The following is a 22544-nucleotide window of genomic DNA, read 5'->3' on the forward strand; positions in this document are numbered from 1 at the left end:
CTGCTTTGAGATATTCATTGTGCCAGGCTCTCTCCCAGACACTAGAGATTCAGGGGTAACAAGACAGACTGAAGCCCACATGAAGCTTCCTGAGATAGAAACACTAAACAAAGAAACACAAAACCCCAACAGTGCCAACTGTAATAAAGGCTATGAACGAAAGAGACTAAGTAATCTGAAAAAAATGTGTATCAGCCAGCCACATGCGAGTCCTCTCTTCCTCAGAGTGACCACACCATCCACAAGATGGCTGCAGCGTGCACGCAAGTGTGGCCAAAAGCAGCTGCCCACATTGGACTAAGACCGCGGATGGCGCTGGTCACTGGTGTGTGACCAGTACTGTGCTCCCAACCAGGAGCCTGAGACTATTCATGAAATACTCCCACTCCAACTGCTCTCTCAAACTATGCTCTTGCTGCTCATTTAATCAGGTATGTATTCCTGATTTAACAAATGTATACTTACTAATCATATGTATTATGCATCTGTAATGTGCAGGCTATGGGGGTCCCTACCTAGAGGGCCTTAAAGTATAGCAGAGTAGCTCAGCAGCCACTTACTTCTAAGCTCCAATCTACTATTCAGATGTGAAATTATATATTCATTTAGTATTTACTTACAGATGAAGCATAATGGGCTCTAAGTACTATATTTTATCAAACCTAAAACACTACCAATTTTAAGAAGTGCTATTAAGAACCAGTGTGAAGAAAATACTGCCAATTTACTGTAAAATACCATCAATTATAAGACATCCCAATTTTAGGAATGTTATTAATATTAAAAAATGTGGGTTTATGGCAACAAAATGCCTGCCTTTGGTGGAAATTATATTCTTCCCCTATATTTGGAGAAATTACTTTTATTTTATGGAAAAACAAGTTTGAGGTCAGATAATCAAGTCACCTTCTCATGGCTACATTGATACATTGAGATCAAGGCCATTTTGCATTTCTGAAATAAAGATTTGGTTCTTAGATGCAATGACAACAGGTACTAGTTATCAGAAACACCACTGTTGAGGGTTCCCTTTTCCAAACTACACTTCTAAATATCTTCCCAATTCCCGAAACAGGCCTGTACAACTTGGCAAACACGTGGAAAAGGCAGATGACACCTCTGAGCAGTATAGTAATGTTCTCAACAAACCAGTGAGGTTGCCAAAGAAAAAGAAAAATCAGAACTTCAAAAAAGGAAGCTCAGTGTATCACCCAGCAGCAAGCAAGTAGAAAGGATGCTGCAAAGTCAGAAGACCTCAGCTCTAGTACCCATTCTGATACTGGCAAGGAAATATTTGGGGTTTATTTCCATATTTGCCAAACAAAGGAATGGGACCAGTTTGGCTGTAAGGTTCACTTTTTGGCATCAAAACGCCTTACTTCTGAAGTTCAAAAATACTGGCTCTTAAATAGACATTTTTCCAAAGAATATATACAGATGGTCAACAGGTAACGTGAAGAGGAGTTCAACATCACTATTTGTCTGGGAAACACACAAATTAAAACCATAGTGAGATTTCACCTCACCCCTGTTACAGTGGCTATCACCAAAAAGACAAGAAGTAAGTGTTGAAGAGAATCTGGAGAAAGGGAACCCTTGGGTGCCTTTAGTAGGAAGGATATTGGTGCAGACACTATGGAAAACACAATCGAGGCTCCTCAAAATATTAAAAACAGAACTATCATATGACCCAGCAATTCCACTTCCAAGTATTTACCTGAAGGAAACAAAAACACTAAACTGAAAGGAAGCCCCATATTCACTGCAGCACTGTTTACAATTACCAGGATATGGAAACAGCCTAAGTGTCCATCGACAGAAGAGTGGATAAAGAAAATGTGGTATATATGTTAATTTGCACACACAGACACACAATATGTAATATTACTCAGCCATAAAAAAGAAAATCTTGCCATTTGTGATAACACACATGGACCTGGGGGGTATTACACAAAGTAAAATAAGTCAGAGAAAGACAAATACCAGATGATCTCACTTATATGCGGAATCTTAAAAAAAAAAAAAAAACAGAGACACAAAACCTGAGTTCACAGGTAAACAGACTGGTGCTGCCAGAGTTGGAAGGTGAAAGGGCAAATGAGGAAAGACACACATTTCCACTTATAAAATAAGTCATGAAATGTAATGTACAGCATGGTGACTACAGTTGATAATACCATATTGCACATTTGAAAGTAGCTAAAAAGTTCTCATCACAAGAAACAAAAGTGGGAAATTATGCATGGTGATAGACATATATCACAGTAGACAGACATCACAATATATATAAATATCAAAATATTAGGTTGTATACCTAAAACTAATGTTTCGTGTCAATTATACCGCAATAAAGATAAAAAATACTAGCTCTTGTTCTCTATTTACTTCTCAAAGACCCAACTCATAGGAACTATTGGCTTGTGTTTAAAACAATTTTGTACTACCTATACTTCTTGAAATCTTTCACTATTTCAATTTCAAAGGTGCTAATAAAATCCTTAAGCATTCTCATGGAAAAAATCCTTCTTATTTTTCATTTTATTTTCTCTCCCCGTTTCAACTGAGTTCTTTCTCTCTTTTCCTAAGGACTGTTCTTGTGGCTCAAGAATTTCTAAATATTCTAGGCTGCCCTCATCAGGTCTCCCAGAGGCATCGACAAGCGTTTGTGGAGTTTTCTCCTAACTCAAATCAACATTGCAACACTTACGACCTTCAGCACAAAACGTGCATTAAAACTTAAGAGAATAAAACTCCACAGTAACTCTAGTTCTACTACTAACCTCAGAGCCTAAATAATTTGTGATTGTCTGTAAAAAAAAGTTTGCAAGGTGCTATTGTTGTGGCTGTGATTTTTCTAGTGAGAATGGAAATGAGCTTAGGAATGTGACATGAGAGAAGATGTGGGAGATTCAGAGGTTCTTAAACATCAACCCCATTATTTGCAACCTCTCTAATATAAAAGATACCTTGGTTTAGATCTCAGACCTTTAGTGACAAGGTAATCACATGACTAGGATAATTCAAGGCCACGCCAGCAACAGGAAGCTAAACTAGATGACCTCTTAAGGCCTCAGGATCCCGAAGTCTAGGAATAAAGAATAAAGAAGCTCAAGCTCTATGAGAACAGGTTCTTTAAGTATCGCTAAGGGTGGATTCAAGATCTTAATCTTTCAGACACTTTCTTCTATAGACTCTGCTCCTAAGACAGCAAACCTATCTGAAGCAAGAATTTTTCAGAAACTCAGAAAAGCAAGAAAGACATGGGTATAACTAATTCCTTTCTTCTTTATGCTTACAATATCCTTGATTATCCTTTAAAATTATGTAATAAAAATCTCCAGAAAACTCTTCCAAAGAAACCCAACTTCTTCCTACTTGCCAAGGTTTGTTCTCAGGTGATCTGGTAGCTAAGTGTAGCAACAGAGTGTACAATCATTGTTGTACACTTTTAAAATGTAATTTTCTCAAGAAATGAATCATCTCATCCTAATATTCAGTACCAGCAGCAGAACTAGGAGCAAAGCAGAAAAAAGGGAGATAGAAAAAAAAACTAACTTTGGTAGAGTACCTATTTCATCCAAGGTACTTTATATAAATTCTTCCCCTTATTCTGCATGGTGAATCCTGGACTTCATCGTTTTTAGAATGCATTTTTTTTTTTCAATTTATCTTTTTTTACATTTCTTAAATCAGGATGAGACTGACAACCAATGGTGTGTCGCAGTTTTAATTAGCAATCATTTCCCACTGTTAGTGGCAGACAAAACAGCAGTACATCTTACAAGTGACAGTGTCTCAGATTGATTAAAATATGGTAATGATTTCATGGAATGTGAACAGAAATTGAGAAACAGATGTAGAAACACCCCCCAGAGTTATTACCTAGACTGTACAGAACCAGGCAGACTTCAAACGCTGATGTGGCTGATTCCAAAGTCTTTTCCTACACAACCTACCTAACAAACACAGAGACTTTGAACATAGCAAGAATTTTCAACAGTCAGCGCTATTATCAACCTTGGGTGTTAAGTTTTCAGGAACTGAAGAATTCACACTGTCTGGTGAAGACACTACAAGAAAGTTGGTTAAGACCCTAGCCAACCCTAAGCTTGCAGTTTTCTGGGCTGTGCTGACTCTAAATGCATTCTCCTGCAGATTCACCTTACAGTCTAAGGAATAGACAATTTAAAGTATAGGACCGTCCTGTACAAGGCTCAGGCTGACTCTCCAATTTCCTACCGATTCCCTGCCCGTACTTCTCAACCCACTCACCCTCCCAGAGACTTCATCCTGGGCCACATCACTTGTCACTTTCCTGAAGATCCTGTCCAGATGCCGCCCCCATCCCCCACTCATCAAGGGCGTGCAAGATCCAGACACCACGTCTGCAGTGCTCCGAGACCCGAATCCTGGCTGAGTCGCTCTACTTCCCCACTCGCCAGCAGCCCAACAGGCTCCCGCCCCACATAACGAGCAAAGCTTCCTCCTTCCCCGGGGGTCCCAAGCTTGGGGCCCCCGCCGAGATCCCGCCCCGGAGGGCCCAGCCGCGGCCTGGACCGGGGCGCTGGGCCAGTTGAGGCCGAGAACTCGCGGGGGCTTGGAGGACAGAGTCCCGGCCGGACTCACAGAGGAAGGCGCGGGACAGGAGGCGGGCGGCGGCGAGGCCGCTGCTGCCAGAGGCCATGGTCGCAGGGGCACGGGCAGCGGCGAGGGCTGCGGTCATCCGCCAATGACACTCCCAAGCCCCCGGGGAACCTGGCGGGGGCCGAGGCGCGAGGAGGAAACGCGTGGCCAGAGCGTTCGCCGGTATGAATTTACCTCCACAGAGGCCTCTTCACCCAACATTGGCCCTCGCAGGTAGAGAAGAAAAAGGCTTCTTAACGAAGAAGTGGACAATAGCTTGACTTTCCCCCGGAAACGTGGCTTTAGCCCGACAATAATTACAACTGGCAGCTCAGGGGACACCCCACCGACGCCGGCCGGGCGCGGGGCATTATGGGAAATGTAGTTCAATGGCCACAATTTGTGGGAAGTTTGGGTGGGGGCCTGCGGGAAGGGAAGCGAAAGAGAAAAGGGGGAGTCAAAACCACCGGCACGGTGTCAAAAGGAGTGAGGAAACAGTGAAGCGAGGTGCAAAGAGCAATGCAGAACCTTTCAAGGCCCTTCCAAGGCCAAGGTGCAGACTTCCTTCATTTCCCCATCTACCATATGGAGAGGGTGATACCCTTGCAAGGACCGGGAAGAATTACCAAAGGGAACGATGAATGTGAACTCGAGCAGTGAAGACGAGGATGTGAAGAGAGAGACCAAACGCTACCTTCCTGGCACCTAACTTCTTGGAATATGAAGCTTTTGGTTAAACAAGCTATTATGAAGCCTATAGAGTGCCTCTCCTGGAGATCCCGGAGGACTGAAGTTAAAGATCAAATGAGTATTAGTCACTCAGTCGTGTTCGACTCTTTAGGACCACATGGACTGTAGCCCGCCAGGCTCCCCAATCCATGGGATTCTCCAGGCAAGAATACTGGAATGGGTAGCCATTTCCTTCTCCAGCGGATCTTCCCGACCCAGGGATCAAACCCGGGTCTCTGGCTTTGCGGGCAGATTCTTTACCATCTGGGCCATTAGGGAAGCCCTAGATCAAATGAGACCGCTCATTGTTTGAACAAAGCGTTCACTCTGTAAGAGCTTTAGAAGGGACCTCCTAGAGTCTTAAGAGTCAAAGGGTTAGCAAGAAATAAAGTAACCCACCTCCCTGCCTTTGACCTTGATCGTTAGTCCTCATCTTTATCATCAATGAAATTATAACCCTAACTTACTTAAGTAATCATCATAATCTACACAGAGATACATGTAAGGTAGGAGTGGGATTACCCATGGAGATTGCCCAGTATTTGCTCTGTGACCCAGATATTGCAAATCCCTGCTTGGATTTGACAGTACCCAAAATTCCTCCAATCTAATGGATCATCTTGCTATCATTTAAATATTACCAGTGGTTTCCAGATAGGTTCAGAATAAAGACTCATTTTAAAGAGCAAAGTTTTACATAATAATACTTATATTTTTGTTTCATTTAATTACTAAAATGGATGATGATGAAATATATAACTTTGGTATGATTTTAATGAATTTTCATCTCCACAAAGAAAGGGCTTTTCTTTCTTTTTTTTTTTTTTTTTTATTTTGGAAACTTATGTATCTCCAGCACCTAGAACAATGCCTGGCACAAAGAGAGAACTCATTATTTACTGACTTAACATGTAAGAGAAATACCATTTACATTATTTATTGAGTTCACCCACAGTGGTTGATGTTCCTAAAGATATTTCAATCCCTGCTAATAACTACACCACCACCCCAAGTCCACAGCTCATTAATGAGAGGCTACTGCACTAGACATGATCTATACCGTTTATTTTTGTATGCAGATTGTTTTGGAGTCAGACAGATCTGGATTCAAATTCCAACTCTGCCACTGACTTTATGACCTCTGGGTCTCAGGTTTTCTCACCAAGAAGGGGATGAAACTCCCTAACTCATCATAGGGTTATGACCAATTAATGTATTAGTATGTAAAGTTTTTAGTACCTTGTAAACCTCGATTCTGCAGAAGGTAATGGCACCCCACTCCAGTACTCTTGCCTGGAAAATCCCATGGACAGAGGAGCCTGGTAGGCTGCAGTCCATGAGGTCGCGAATGGACATGACTGAGTGACTTCACTTTCACTTTTCACTTTTATGCTTTGGAGAAGGAAATGGCAACCCACTCCAGTGTTCTTGCCTGGAGAATCCCAGGGATGGGGTCGCACAAAGTCGGATATGACTGAAGTGACTTAGCATCAAACCTCGATTCATGAGGTCCCAAAGAGTCGGACACAACTGAGCGATTGAACTGAACTGAACTGAAACCTTCAATGCTGCTGCTAAGTCACTTCAGTCGTGTCCGACCCTGTGCGACCCCATAGACGGCAGCCCACCAAGCTCGCCCGTCCCTGGAATTCTCAAGGCAAGAACACTGGAGTGGGTTGCCATTTCCTCCTCCAATGTGTGAAAGTGAAAAGTGAAAGTGAAGTCGCTCAGTCATGTCCGACTGGTAGCAACCCAATGGACTGCAGCCTACCAGGCTCCTCCGTCCATGGGATTTTCCAATAAATGGTAGTTACTAAAGATAGTAACTTTCTTCTTCATATGGTAGGATGATACTGTGAGGTTTTTACTAATATTAGTAACTGGATGTGGAACAGGACATTTCCATTTGGCAACAAGTCATAAAGACCTCCACATTCTAAGAAGGGGAGCCTAGAGGCTACCTCTCTCCTGACTTCAGTAAGAAGTGGCCAAACTTGTCTTCGGATTTTCACTGTCACTGTCCAGCAGCTCCAATCAGCAAAAGACAGGAATTCATTCAGTGAGGGAATTCTTCTGAGTCATGAGTTGTCAGTTTGATATGGTTTTTTTTCCCCCCACTCCCAGGCAGATTAGCGGGAGAGGGCTCCTAACAAGCAAACTGACAAAAATACGAGATTAAATCCAAGGCAGAAATTCATGCGCCCTTCACAATGCCTTAGAGTAGATCTGGGCAAAGAATGCTCAGGAAAACTTGAGTTTGGTTGAGACTAACGTAGAGACTAATGTCCGCATCCTGATTGGAGAATTCCAGACAGGGGGCCAGCTGGAGCAGCCCTCGTTGGCAGGCAGGGAAGTATTTGGTGTGGCAAAATGCATAATAGTCCCATCAGTGAAATGGACGTTGGGAAAGAAAGCTGAGCTTCCCCCTAAGAGGATCTACTGGAACAAAGAACCTTAGGATAAAAGACCATGGAAGACTCCCCTCTCCCCACCCCCAGGAGCAAGAGGGGGCAGAGGGAGTTATCAGAGTTCAGCCAAAGAGCATAAAACTCACATCAGGATGCTGTCCAGATGGAATTCACTAGTCAGGAAAGGAGGAGAGGAACTACTGAAAAATCCACAAAGAGCCAGAAACCTAGAGCATGTGGACCATCAGGAGAGAACCACAAACAGCACATTCAAAGAGATTTTATCCAAACTGCACCCCACCCCTGCAGGCCAAGAGCAAGGGAGTGAAGGAGGGAGGAGTAAATAGAAAAGAAAAGAGACCTTACTCCATCTAGCTGCAGATTGGGGGTCCATAGTTCATGCCAGACCAGAAAGGGGGAAGAAGCTTTGAATTAGGTAAACAATTGAAGTTTTAAATTGGATCTAATGGGACACCATTATTCATTTTAAATACAGGTTATTTATCTCCATGGATCAAAATTCAAAAAGTACAAAAAATTTATATAGTGAGAAAACTTCCTTCCACTTGTCTTTCTACCGCCTATTTCTTATAGCCTCACATGGCAGAAAGAGGGTGAGAGAGCTCTCTGGGGTCCCCTCTATGAAGGCACTAACCCCATTTAAGAAGGTATCACCCTCGTGACCTAATTACCTCCCAAAAGTCCCACCTCCTAAAACATCACATTGGAGTTTGGGGTTTCAACATACAAATTTGAGGGAGATGCAAACATTCAGAACATTGTACCTAAGCCCAGTTTTGCCCACTTCTTTCTGGGAAAAAAATTACCTTTTAAAGGGAAAAATAGCTGCCTTATCCTTTGTAATAAAAGTACACTTAGAGAGAACTGTGTTGTAAACAAGAGAGGCTAGGTCTTCGGGGCTGATGAGACAGCCTAAACCCTCAGTAGGTATCATTGATCCCTTCATAAAACAATGTTGAGAATTGGGAGCTTGTATTCTTGGCCTTGTTTATGGGAGATGGTATGACACAAATCAGAAACACTTAACCTCAGAATAGCTTCAGCTTTTGGAAAATTGGGAGAAGGGTTGGGGATTATTTTTATCTCAAGTACAGCTACAGAGGCAGAATCACACAGCGCAATTTTGAGAAAGAACCAACTTAACATCATTAACTGATGTGAGCAGAGGCAGGCTCTTTCCCTCTCCCATTACAGGAACTGGTACTGCTAGCTTAGCTACCTTTGCCTAAGAATGAGGACAAATGACTTTTGACTTAAAGAGCCTTTCTCAAAGCCTGTTACACTTCTTTGAAGGGTTATAGCACCTCTGAAGGGGAGGTTTCATCTGCATTGTACCCTTACAGAAATGTCAAGAGCTTTGATCTTTCCTTTGGAAGAAATGGCTTCCAAACATAATTTCTTTTCCCCGTACTTGAGCCGTATTGCAAATTTGGTCCCCTAGGAAGGAAACTCTGAATACCCCGTGCAAGAATACTCTAGGGACCAACTCTTGTTGAAGGGAAGAGAGCAAGATGGGAAGAGAGAGAGGTCCAAGAGAAAGTGCAGGCCCAATGCCAATCTTGGCCAGTGCCCATAACAATTGCCCTAAACGAGGCAAGATGCTGATGATGAAGCTGAAGCTCTGATATTTTGGCCACCTGATGCAGAGTGGACTTACTGGAAAAGACCATGATGCTGGAAAAGACTGAGGGCAGGAGGAGAAGGGGACAACAGAGGATGAGATGGTTGGATGGCATCACCGACTCAACGGACATGAGTTTGAGCAAACTCTGGGAGATAGCGAAGGACAGGGAAGCCTGGCATGCTGCAGTTCAAGGGATTGCAAAGAGTCAGACACAGCTTAGCGACTAAACAACAACAAGGCAATACGGGTCATCAACATGCGTGAGCAGCCCTGGGAGGGGCATGATAATGAATCCATGAAATTCCTGAAAGTGTGGTGGTGGCTGGGGAGATAACTGAAGATTCTCTGCCAACAGTGGTCCCCAATAGGAAGACAACATATCCGTCAGTGTAGGAGCATATGGGAGGCCCATCATAGTATCAACCAGATGTCCCTTCCAGGAGGAAGTCTGTTGGGAAATCTAGAACCTGAAGTCCAAGTCCTTTCCTTTCTCAGGGTAATCATTGCTTTCCCATGATGTCCAGTTGGACCAGTCATTCTCTCACAAAGTTTCTCATTGCCTTGAGAAATGGAACAATGCTATTGGCCCAGTTTAATAGATGGTCCCTCCCAAGTTATGCATTCATATATTGACAGCTATTGCCAACATCTTCACAAATAGGTGATTCATGTTGAGAATTTCTGGAATTAGAACCAGGAGAGCTTCTTTTGCACCCCTCTCTGATGCTTCTAGGATAATTTTCCTTCTTCATCAAGTACAGCTTTAAAAGTTTTCTATCTCTCTCTTTTTCTGTGTGTGTGTGTGTGTGTGTGTGTATGTATTCATATATCTATATATGTGTGTGTGTACATATATATACAAATATTCATGTATCTTTATATATGTGTGTATATGTATTATTCATATATCTCTCTAGATGTGTATCTGTGTGTGTGTGTTTACTTTTTTATTTTTTGTAGCAGATGAAAATCAAGACACCAGGAAAGAGCAACTTTCCTTGAAATTCTGGAATGTAGCTGGAGATGTAACATTGTGTCCCACTCTGCAATCTAGTGGACTGCAAAGAAGAGTCCTGAGAATTAGTACTGAAAGGAGAGAAAAGCAAGGTCTTGAGGCCTATGGAGAGGAAGGGAGACGGGAGAAGTCAGGTATGGTCTGAAAGAGTACTCCAAGGGGAAGAGAGTAACCCATGTTCTTGGAAGACTATGGACTCCTCAAAAAGCAACTCCAAAGGCTACCAGGTCATGAATCCTCTGTCTCAGGTCCCTAACTCCTCTGTGTACAGTATTTTCATAGCCTGGGGCTCTGAAAATTGCCTTTTTCATTGAGGCTTTACATGTTAGTGAAATAAATGAGGGTATTGGGTTTTGAAGAATGGTATCACCTAACAGAAGTTGAAAGGATCTTCATGGACCCAAGAGGATGCAATTTCATTCTGGGACATTGTCTCACATGGCCACTGGATTGTTATTTTATTACCTAGAGGGATGAACATATATTTAGGTTTGCTTCATGTCTCATTCAAAGGTAATAAACTCACTCACTATACATTTTACAGATAATTTCTATTTTGAGATTCATTCTTTTCAGTGTCTTCTAAATATCCTCCAACATTAAACACATTACTTCTCTAACCAGAAAGAATAATCAGTAGTTTGGGTTTTTATGGATGATCTGTGATCCTCTATGTTAGCCTATAGATTTTTGTCTGCCAGAGATACAAATTGTCTCTTTCCAGGAGAAAAAGTAACTCCAAAGTTTTGAACCCACTTCCCCCCAAGTTTTCTTGCCCTGCTGAGTATTTCCTACTTTTATTATGTCACTTGGGAATCTCTGTCCCTTGGTTGTCTCACTTATAAATAATAATAGTGGTGTTATATGCACCACAGAGTTTACAGCAACCAGGGCACAGAAGCAACCTAAATGTTCATCAACAGAGGAATGGATAAAGAAGATGTGGTACATGTATACAATGGACTATTAGTCATAGAAAGGAATGAAATTAGGTCATTTGTAGAGATGTGGATAGAGCTAGAGACTGTCATGAAGAGTGAAATCAGAAAGAGAAAAACAAATATCACATATTGATGTATATGTGTGAAATCTAGAAAAGTGGTATAGATGATCTTATTTGCAAAACAGATACAGAGTCACAAATGTAGAGAAAAAACATATGGACACCAAGGGGGATCAGGGTAGGGTGGTGCAATGAATTGAGAGATTGGGATTGATGCATATACACTACTGATACTACCTATAAAATAGGTAACTAATAAGAACCTACCATATAGCACAGGGAACTCCACTCAGTGCTCTATGGTGATCTAAATGGGAAGGAAATCCAAAAAGAAGGGATATATGTATACATACTGTGCAGTAGGAACGAACACAACATTGCACAGCAACTATTCCCCAATAAAATTTAATTTTTTTTTAAAAAGTAATAGAGTTTTTGTGTGGAGGAAATGAGACACTCCATGTAAAACACTAAGAAAACATTTGGTGAATGTTGCCCATTATTATCACAGGCTCACAGGCTCATTTAACTGAAAACTCTGGGGCATAGCCTTCAGGTGTAACTCAAGTCATGAGGACCCGCCTCCCTTCAGACATACATCTTCAGAACTCCAACCAAATCCTTCACTGAGAATACTTCTGTCTTGGTTTCTCTAGAAATCACACTGGGGCTAGGTGATTGGAATGACTTGCATGCACTTGAAGGTATAGATGTCAGTGGAGTGTGCAAAGGTGGGCAACAGGCATCCCTGATAGAGGCAAAGTCACAGCAGTGACTCTGTGCCCTTGGAATCTGTGTCCTGCTCTCACGGCTCAAGGCCCTAAAGTCATACACTGCTCCAAATATCCCTGCTTACTCCTACTTCGTGATTTTAGCCTGAGACGTTCAAATGCTTAACCAATAACAATTAGCATGATATCTTTCCTTAAAAACGCTTCCCGAAGAGTTTAGCTCAAGGAGACACAGAATTACATAGTAAAGAGACACGATTTAAATTGAAAAAGCAAATGAAAATATCCTCTACATGCCCATCCAGTGCCAGTGAAAGCAACAAAGCTCACAAATATATAGGACAGAATACACGTGGACTTTGCCATCAGACTGCGCAGAGCTCAGATCTCTGTCCCAGCTGCTTTCAAAGGATCCCAGGCCATTTCCTATGCTGTGACATAGGTGGCAATTTCTTTTCCTAAAGAAGAGGAAACCTCCCTCCAACACACACACGTACACCTTCACACATTTAATCTCCAGAGAGCATCCCTCTTGCATGGCTTTCACAAGACATATAACTTTATGTCTATATATAAAATGTAGATCATAACATCTGCCTCACAAGGTTATTATAAAGAATGGAAAGACCAACACTCACACAAAGTATTACATTGCACACTTCCTGGCACATGGAAGATCTTTGATCAATGTTAGTTCACCCTCCCGCTGATCACATGAAAGATCCTTGATCAATGTCAGGTCAATTTCTCTCTGATCACGTGGAAGGTCCGTGGTTAATGTTAGTTCACCTTCCCTCTGATCCGACTAGTTTATTTTTACCACGATATTGCAGCTGACATTTAAGTACAAATACTTCCAGGTTAAATAGAAGGTTAAAAGTTTTGGATCTTCCTGAAAGTAAAATAAACCAGGCAGGCCCTTTATGTATCAAGGTATTAAATAGCATCACCTTAAGTGAGGAGCTGAGAGCAGGTTGTCCTCCTGGAGCCTTAAACCAGTCTGGGGGCTCTGACCAGCACAATGTTCGCTGTCTCACTCATGACAAGCAGCAACCCCAGACTCACAGTTTTATTTTCTTCAACCACCACTATTCAGGAGGCAGCTCCTCAGGGCAGACTTGACCTCACTTATCAACACCTGGTAGCCATGGTTCTGAATGACACTCTAGGTTTTGCAGTCAATGTGTTCTTGATTGTTCGGAGGCAATCATGTTTCTGAGCATGATTTCCATAGAGGGGATTCAGGAGGCCTTCCAAGTCTCCCTGGCTTGCTTTCCTGCCAGCAGGATTCAGGCTCCCAGAAGGAGGCCATCAAAAACACAGATGTCACACAGGTGGAGATGGCATTGAGGCCAGCACATTTTGTTTAACTCCAGGTTTTTCTTGAATTTTATTTTATTCTGATAATCCAAAAACTGGGGAAGTTAAGCCCATCTCTCATTCAAAACCAATACACTCATAAGAGAAAAGAAAAATGATATGTCCTTGGTCATCTATTTAGATCAAGCATTATCACCCACACCCCTTAACACCAAAGTTCAGCAACTGAGTCAGAGCAACAGCTGGAGCCAATGGGAACCTCCGTGTTGTTGGCTTAGTGATGCTTCTGCAGGGTCTAAGCACTCAGTACCTCCCAAGGGAAGCATCTCAGGAATTTGCATTTTCAAAAAGCTTTCCAGCTGATCCTCAGGTAGCCCCAACATTTGGCATTTGCTTATCCTCTGAATGCCCTTTACATACATGCCAGTCCTGCCAGCAAGTATTGAGAATAAACGAATGTTGCAGACAGTGTTTCACACTATTCAACAGTTGGGAAACAATTAGAAATGAGCTCAGTCATGTTAGGTTGGTCTCTCTGTCTTTATCTGCTCCCTTCACCTTGCCCCCAGGTTGATAACTTACAATCACCTAGCACAACCATGAGGAGATGAGAAAGAGGACAACAAAATTTTTATTTTTATTAAGAAATATAGATTTACAGGAAATGTAATGATGATTCAGGAGGTGGAGGATGCCTTGTTATATTGGGTGATGGTGAAAGTTCTGCCTCTCATTTGGCCACCTCTGACTCCACCCAGGAGAAAAAGGAGTGTGTTTCATTACTACTGGGTGGGGGTGGATGTTTAGCATCCCACATGGCCTCCACTGATACCCTTGTGAGAGGGTTTTCTTATTAACGAGTAGAGAGGACAGTGCCAGCTTCCCATAGGTCTTCTGGGGGAAGATGAGACATCTTGAGCAAGTATGGAAGTTGTGGTTACCCACCTGACCATGGTTGACAGGGTGGGGTTAGGGTCATGATTTTCCCATGATGTTTGGATGGAGTAGGGTGGTGTCTTAGTCCATTCGGGCTGATACCAAGGAATACTATAGACTGGGTGGCTTATAAAGAAGAGAAATGTATTTTTTTGCAGTTCTAGAGGCTGGGAAGTTCAAGATCAAGGCACTGGCAGTTTCAGTATTTGATGTGCGTCCAGACTTCCTGGTTCACAGACTGAGGTGTCTTCATGTTCAAAAACCTTCAATCACCCTAGGATAAATGCTTGGAAGATACTAAGTTTTAAAAAAAAGATTAAGACTACCCTGATGATGCAGTGAATAAGAATCCCCCTGCTCATTCAAAAGAGCAATGAAGACCCAGCACAGTCAAAAATAATAAACAAATAAATAAATAAATTGATTAATTAATTTAAAAATTAAAAAAAGGGGTTGAAACTGTGACTTTACACAATAATATTAACTTTGTGAGACCTGGTGGAAAGAATTTTACTTTAATGGCTACTAATACTTAGTTCTCCCACATGGTGCTAGTGGTAAACAACCCACCTGCTACTGCAGGAGACATAAGAGATGCTAGTTTAATCCCTGGGTGGGGAAGATCCTCTGGCAGAGGACATGGCAACCCACTCCAATATTTTTGCCTGGAGAATCCCATGACCAGAGGAGCCTGGTAGGTTACAGTCCATAGGGTCGCAAAGAGTCGGAAACAGCTTAACACGCTTATCCCTGAAGTCTTCTGGGACTTCTTCCCAAACTTCTTTTCTGCCTCATTTCCCATTAGAGATATTAGTTTTTTCTACACACATCCTTACACTACTCCTTTCTCAAACATAGCTTAACATTTTCCACAATTCTGTATCTTTGCTTTAATTATAAAATATAAGGATTCAATGCCTTGTGGGCCCCCCAGTGGGGAAGAAGACTTAAATGGGTCCAAAATAAGTTCAAAGTTCCAGGGAAGTATAAAAGGTTATTAAGTCACCCCCCAACCCCATCATCAACTCCTGAGGCCGCTGCCCCTTTCCAGCTTCACCACCCCTCAGCCTGCAGACTGCCTGCCAATCGGTGCCTTCCTCCACCTCAGCCTGTGTGTGCCTAGTTGCTCAGTCGTGTCCGATTCTTTGTGACCTCGTGGACTGTAGCCCACCAGGCTCCTCTGTCCATGGGTTTCTCCAGGCAAGAATCCTGGAGTGGGGTCTGAGCCACCAGGGAAGCCCTCAAGCTGCCAGCTATTGATTCTGACCTGTTACCACCCAGATACAACTTGGGGAGGAATTGACGGCAAACGCACACTGTGATTGCCCAAGGCCTTAATCTAATTTTCCACTTGGGGCTGGAAAGAGTTAGGAAAGGGAGGTGCCTGGAGTTTGATAAGGAGTTAAGTTATCTTGCCTGCTGGTTAATAGCTAACTGGTTAAGAGTTAACTTTATTGCCCAGGTTTGCATAGCTGTTGACCTTTCCCATGGCAAGAAAAGAGGAGCTTGCTTTCACTGCAAAGGCAATAGAACAAAATCTGCAACAGACAAAGATGCCCAAGGAAACCTGATCTTCAAGGCTATCTGCAGTGTTCCCTGCACTCAGTGTTTAAGAAGGAATTTAATGATTAGAATCAATAGATCACATGTCAACTCAACAAATATTGATTCAGGATTGCCTATGTGTCTGGACCAGCCCAAAGTGTTGAGCAAAGGAAGCTTCCTGATACTGAGAGGCCTTCAACTGGGGTCCCAGAGAACAGCTAGTCCCCAAGTCTGGCTTTTGGTGTCATCCACTTATTTGTGTGTGTATGTGTTCAATCGTGCCTGACTTTCTGCAAGTCCATGAACTGTTGCCCACCAGGCTTCTCTGTCCATGGAATTTTCCAGGCAAGAATATGGAGTCAGTTGCCATTTCCTTCTCCAGGAGGTCTTTCTGACCCAGGGATCGAACCCATGAGTCTTGCATCTCCTTCACTGGCAGGAAGATTCTCTAGCACTAGCGCCACCTGGAAGCCCCAACATAGGAAAGATTTATGGCTAAATTCCAAGCCCTTGCAGATTGTCAGCAATGGTAAAGAAGCTGACTATGAATTAGGAGACTTCAGGGCCTGCCCTTGGCAAATTCCTGCTGTGCTGAGTGCTAAGTCACTTCAGTCGTGTCTGTCTCTTTCCAATCCCATGGACAGGCTTCTCTGTCCATGGGATTCTCCAGGCAAGAATACTGGAGTGGGTTGCCGTTTCCTTCTTCAGGCAGGTTATTTACCACTAGCTAGACTTTGGCAAACATGATTTGGGTCCAATGGAAGAAGCAGTCAGAGTGCAAGGACTGGTCCACTTTCCCAGATCACAGGAGAACTAAGTCAGCACTACCAGCCTCTTGCTGAGTTGCTGACAACACTCTTTGGACCTCGTCTCAAGTCCCTGTCTATGAGGACTGACATTGCAACCCCACGAACTGTGTAGCCCACCAGACTCCTCTGTCCATGGAATTCTCCAGGAAAGAATACTGGAGTGGGTAGCCATTCCCTTCTCCAGGGGAATCTTCCCCACTCAGGGTGGATCCTGGGTCCCTGCATTGCAGGCAGATTCTTTACTGTGCGAGCTGCCAGGGAAGCCCATATTTTAAATATGGTAGTGTGTATATTATACAGTTGACTTTAACTAAGTGATCAGAAATCTAAAACCAAGGTTGGCACAGCTGCATCACTCCTGGAGGCTTTAGAAGAGAATCCTTTTCTTTTCCAACTTCTAGAGGCCATCCCCATTCCTTGGCATTTGGCCCCTTCCCTCATCTTCAAAGTGCATCTCTCCAACCTCTGCTTCCTCCCTCTCACTTCTTTTTTCCTTTGATTCTCTTGCTTCCCTCCTGTAAAGACTCTTAAGTTTACATTGGGCCCATCTGGATAATCCAGGATAATTTCCCCCATCTCAAGATCTTTAATCACATTTGTGAAATTCATCTAGGCAGGTAAAAAAACTGCCAAATTGCTTTTCAAAGTGATTGTACCTTTCTGAAGTCCCACCCTCCATATGTGAGAGTTTCAGTTTCAGCAGTATTTTTAACACTGTAACTTACTTACTTTGGTTCCTGTGGTAGGCATGCCTCCCCACATAGCATCGCTTTGCCTGTCCTTCTGTGTCAATACCGCCTCATGGAGGAGGGCACATTTGTCTAGCCCTAGGTAATGAATCATGATGGTAACAAGTCATTTGCAACAATCTTGTTTCCTGCCTTCTCAGTCTCGGTTTCAGCTAGATGTAAACTTTGGACCCTATCCCAGCCAAAGACATATAGACAGTGAAATTGTTAGTCACTTAGTCACATCCAACTCTTTTGTGACCCCATGGACTGTAGCTGGCCAGGCTCCTCTGTCTGTGGAATTCTCCAGGCAAGAATGTGAGAGTGGATTGCCTTTCTCTTCTCCAGGGGATCTTCCCAACCCAGGGGCTAAACTCAGGTCCCCTGCATTGCAGGCAGATTCTTTACCATCTGAGCCACTAGGGAAGCCCAAAGGGGAAATCTAGTCTGATGTAGAGGCTTCTGGAAGAGCTTTTGCTCTTCCTCTGTAAAGAGGTAAATACATCCTTTGACTTTATCCCCTTATTTCTCTCTTGTATGTGCACATGATGGCTGGGACTGCAATAACCCTATTGCCATCATAATGATAAGGCCAAGAATCATAGGAACACATGGCATTAATAACTCCCAACAAGCCTGTTCAATTAAGTCACTGTTAATTGGGTGTTCTGCTACTTGCTGTTGAACACAATTCTTATGGATACCACGTTTTCCCTTCACTACTATGAGGAAGACTAGCAGAGTTAATGCAGTTTTCTTTCTTCTCTTTATTTTTGATTTACGGTCCAGATATCTATATTTCAGTCATTTATCTAGATTTTTTTGGGGGGGAGGACATCATCGTGAGAGATAATGAAAAGTTAGTGTTTGTTGAGTTTGCTAAAAGCATCCAATGCTCACTGAAATCTCATGTATTTTTATCCTCATAAGTTGGACAATCTTTATTCTAAATAGGGGCAAAATAAAGTAATTAGCCTCCAACTAAAATAAATTTAAAAAAAAAGAAGCCCCCCCTAAAAAAAATAAAAAATAAAAGGTAAAAAATAAATATATAAATAAATAGGGGCAAAAGCTGACTTGGAAACTTTCTGGATATAGAATATGGATTAAAAAGGCAGATGTGTAGAATGGGCAATGCCATTCATGAGGCATACCAGGACCAGAACAAAAAAAATCTGTTCAAACTTTTGCCTTTTTGGAAAAGTCTTGGAATTTATTGACTCATACCACCAAACTTTGGAAAAAGAAAGACAGCTTTAGAGATAATGATCTTGGCATGAAAAGCCACAGAGATGCTAGGCTGAGTTCACGTCCCATTAGTGCATCTCTGTGTGGCCATCTGTGGCCTTCCCTTTTCAGAGGAGAATAGGGCCTCCAGGAGCTCCAGACACATCCTAACAGCACATGGCTGGAGAGGAAGAGAAGATTCTCCTTCCAGGTGCACCTTTTGAGATCCAAGAGAAAGACTCTGACATCCCAACTTGAATCAGGTACTTACCTCTCCTTGTTGTTTATCCTGTTTGGATGTTCTAGCTTCTGTCTTTTGTGTGAGACTTTCCCTGAATTGTCTAATAATTCTTAGTTGTATGCTTATTTCTGAAAGAGGATCTAAAAACACAACTGGAACGTCCATGCGCCCATTTGGAGCTTGCTCAAAGACCATCCCTACAAGGTTGATCTGACTGGACCACTAAGATGTAGAACCTCCACTCCCCATATGTTCAGGTTGTACCCCTTGGGCTAGTAAAATTCCCCAAAGAAGATTCTTCCAGTCTCCTGAACGGAAGGGTATAACTGCTAATGTTTTGAGACTAGGGTGACATCTTGGTTTGCTCAGGACTGCATTGGTTTTGAAACTCCAAGTCTCCACCCTGGAAAGACCTGCAGTCCCAGAAAATTGAGATGGTTGGACACCCTAGGCCATTATTCTGGGAATTAAGTGGGAAAAGAGGGTTGGGTGATCTCATTTGGTATGCACATATTCAGGTCGTCTCACTATTTTCAGTATGGTGTGCATGTGTGCATGCTAAGTCGCTCCAGTTGTATCTGATGGATCCTGTGTCCCCATGGATAGTGACCCACCCTCAAATGTGCATATTATGTATCAGTCTAGAGGCTATTTTACTCACTCCAGAGTATAAGTTTTCAGACTTCTGCTGGGTTTGGGGAGGGTGGACCAGATTTGAAGACCTGACCACTTCCTTGTCAGTCAGCCAACATCCTTATTTAAAGGCCCTATTTCCAGAGATATCTGATACCGCTGATTTCAGAGGCTTTGGGGATTCTGTAGTGCCCATCAGGTTGGACATTATCCTTCTCCACAACAGCTTAGACTATCATTTTTGTGTTTGTTTAACCACTTACCACTCATATTTCTGCTTTCTAGAATCCAGATTTTTATACCTATTGTCTCTTCTCACATTCTCCTAATTTCTCCGAGTTTATAACTTTAAAAAATCTTTTGTACAGTTGTAGGGAGGGATGAAAGTAGTTGGGTATATTCAAAATGCCACATTTGCCCAAGAGTCTATAAGAATAATCTTTTCAAACAATTTTTAGTCAAATATCTCAGTGCCTGGGGCAAGTGTAAGTTTCAGAACTTCCTGCTATTGTCCACTACATGTCACTCACTGTCTTCTTACCATTTGCAAACACAATTACTAGACTCTGGTATCAGCTCACCTATTTCCAACTTGTCTAAAGACCAAAAATGATGATATAAACTATAAAATGTCTACAGAGGCAAAAAATTGACAGCAATGAGACCTTTCCCAGGAGATTTAATCTAACTGAAGTTAGAATTGTAGTCTGTCCTGACTTGGTGAGTCCTTTTTTATATTTTTATTTACTATATTATATTTATTCACTGTAGCAGGAGTCAGCAAACTTTGTCTTTAAAGGACCAGATAGTAAATATTTGTGGTTCGGATAGTCTCTGTCACAACTATATGACTCTGCTGGTATAGTGCAAAAATAGCTATAGTAAATATGTAAATATGATGACAGAGGACAAGGTGGTTAGATGGCATCACTGACTCAATGGACATGAGTTTGAGCAAGCTCCAGGAGATGGTAAAGTACAGGGAAGCCTGGCGTGCTGCAGCAGTCCATGGGGTCACAAAGAGTCAAATGCGACTGAGCAACTGACCAACAAATATGTCAATAAATGATCATGGTTGTATTCCAGTAAAACTTGGTGTACAAAAACAGGCAACAGTCTGGATTTGACTCAGGGGGTGGTACTTGCTAACCCTGCTCTATGCTCTTAAGATTCTGACCTCATGTCCAACATGTGGCAGGAGGAGGGGTGGTTCTCATGCCAACACAAAATTCTTAGACACCAGCTACGTCTCCACAATCCAACTCAGTTCTGACAAGGATTTACCTGGAGACAGTGTTGGACACCACAGGATAAGGGCTCAGTCCCACAAACCTGCCCCCTCTCTGCCACTCTGCACACTAGTGGGTACATGCTAAGTTGCATCAGTCGTGTCTGACTTTTAGTAACCCCATGGGTTGTAGACCACAGGCTCCTCTGTCCATGGCATTCCCCAGGCAAAAATACTGGAGTGAACTGCCATGTCCTCCTCCAGGGGATCTTCCCAATCCAGGGATCAAACCCACATCTCCTGTGTCTCCTGCAGTGCAAATGCTGAGCCACTGGGGAAGCCCAGATTGGAGGTTCCTATGGTCTCTCTGAGCTCAAGGGACCAGCAGTGGTCACGTGTGAATGACCTGAGGTTCTCTGGGACCATCAGCATTGATTTGTTTACTGAATCCATGTTCTTTATAATGTCGCATTTGACAAAGATCCTAATATCTATTTTCAGGAGGAAAAAGGAGGCTTTAGTAAAATTTCCTGAGAAACCAAAGTCATTTTCCTACTATTCTTGTTATGTCACACCTCGTCTACGTTCTCACTTTCACTTCTGGGAGCCATTTTTAGGGTAGAATTACTAGGAGTTCTGCAAATATATTAATACCATACTAAAGAAACTAGAAGGTTGAAAGGGGGGGGGTTCAAAGAAGAAAGATTAAAGGCAAGACATTTCTGCTCTCAAATAATTTTATTTTTTAATCTAAGTGTGTCACTGTTTTCATTCTAAATTTGAGAGATTTGTAATCTTTTTTTTTTTTTAATTATTTTTTTTTTAATTTTTCAGGGGGTTTTGTCATACATTGATATGAATCAGCCATAGAGTTACACGTATTCCCCATCCTGGTCTCCCATCCCACCTCCCTCTCCACCCGATTCCTCTGGATCTTCCCAGCCCAACAGGCCCGAGCACTTGACTCATGCCTCCCACCTGGGCTGGTGGTCTGTTCCACCACAGATAATATACATGCTGTTCTTTCGAAACATCCCACCCTCCCCTTCTCCCACAGAGTTCAAAAGTCTGTTCTGTACTTCTGTGTCTCTTCTTCTGCCCTGCATATAGGGCCATCGTTACCATCTTTCTAAGTTCCGTATATATGTGTTAGTATACTGTAATGTTCTTTATCTTTCTGGCTCACCTCACTCTGTATAATGGGCTCCAGTTTCATCCATCTCATTAGAACTGATTCAAATGAATTCTTTTTAACGGCTGAGTAATATTCCATGGTGTATATGTACCACAGCTTCCTTATCCATTCATCTGCTGATGGGCATCTAGGTTGCTTCCATGTCCTGGCTATTATAAACAGTGCTGCGATGAACATTGGGGTGCACGTGTCTCTTTCAGATCTGGATTCCTCAGTGTGTATGCCCAGAAGTGGTATTGCTGTTGCAAGGTGTTTGTCTATTTTATTTACTTATTTTGGCTGTGCTGGGTCTTCGTTGCTGCATGTGGGCTATCTCTAGTGAGTGGCTACTCTCAAGTTAACGGTGCGCAGATTTCTCATTGCAGAGGCTTCTCTTGTTTCAGGGCAAGGATTCTAGGGCGCATGAGCTTCAATAGTTGCAACTCTCAGGCTCAGTAGTCGTGGTACACGGGTTTAATTGTCCCTTAGCATGCAGAATATTCTCGGACCAGAGATAGAATCTGTGTCCCCTGCATTGGCAAGTATATA

At 42.6% G+C, this 22544-nt stretch overlaps 1 protein-coding gene across 1 annotated transcript in view; it reads right to left on the reverse strand.

Annotated features, from left to right (window-relative positions):
• Nucleotides 1-4780, reverse strand: part of SUCLG1 (succinate-CoA ligase GDP/ADP-forming subunit alpha) — a 38963-nt gene extending 34183 nt beyond the window's left edge. The window contains exon 1 of the mRNA XM_065929091.1: nucleotides 4627-4780. Within this exon, the coding sequence (XP_065785163.1) occupies nucleotides 4627-4723 (97 nt within the window). The 5' untranslated portion in view covers nucleotides 4724-4780. The remainder of the gene's footprint in view (nucleotides 1-4626) is intronic.
• Between the last annotated feature and the right edge of the window lie 17764 nt (nucleotides 4781-22544).

This window comes from Muntiacus reevesi, chromosome 3 (genome assembly GCF_963930625.1).
Source record: "Muntiacus reevesi chromosome 3, mMunRee1.1, whole genome shotgun sequence".
NCBI classification, from domain to species: domain Eukaryota; kingdom Metazoa; phylum Chordata; class Mammalia; order Artiodactyla; family Cervidae; genus Muntiacus; species Muntiacus reevesi.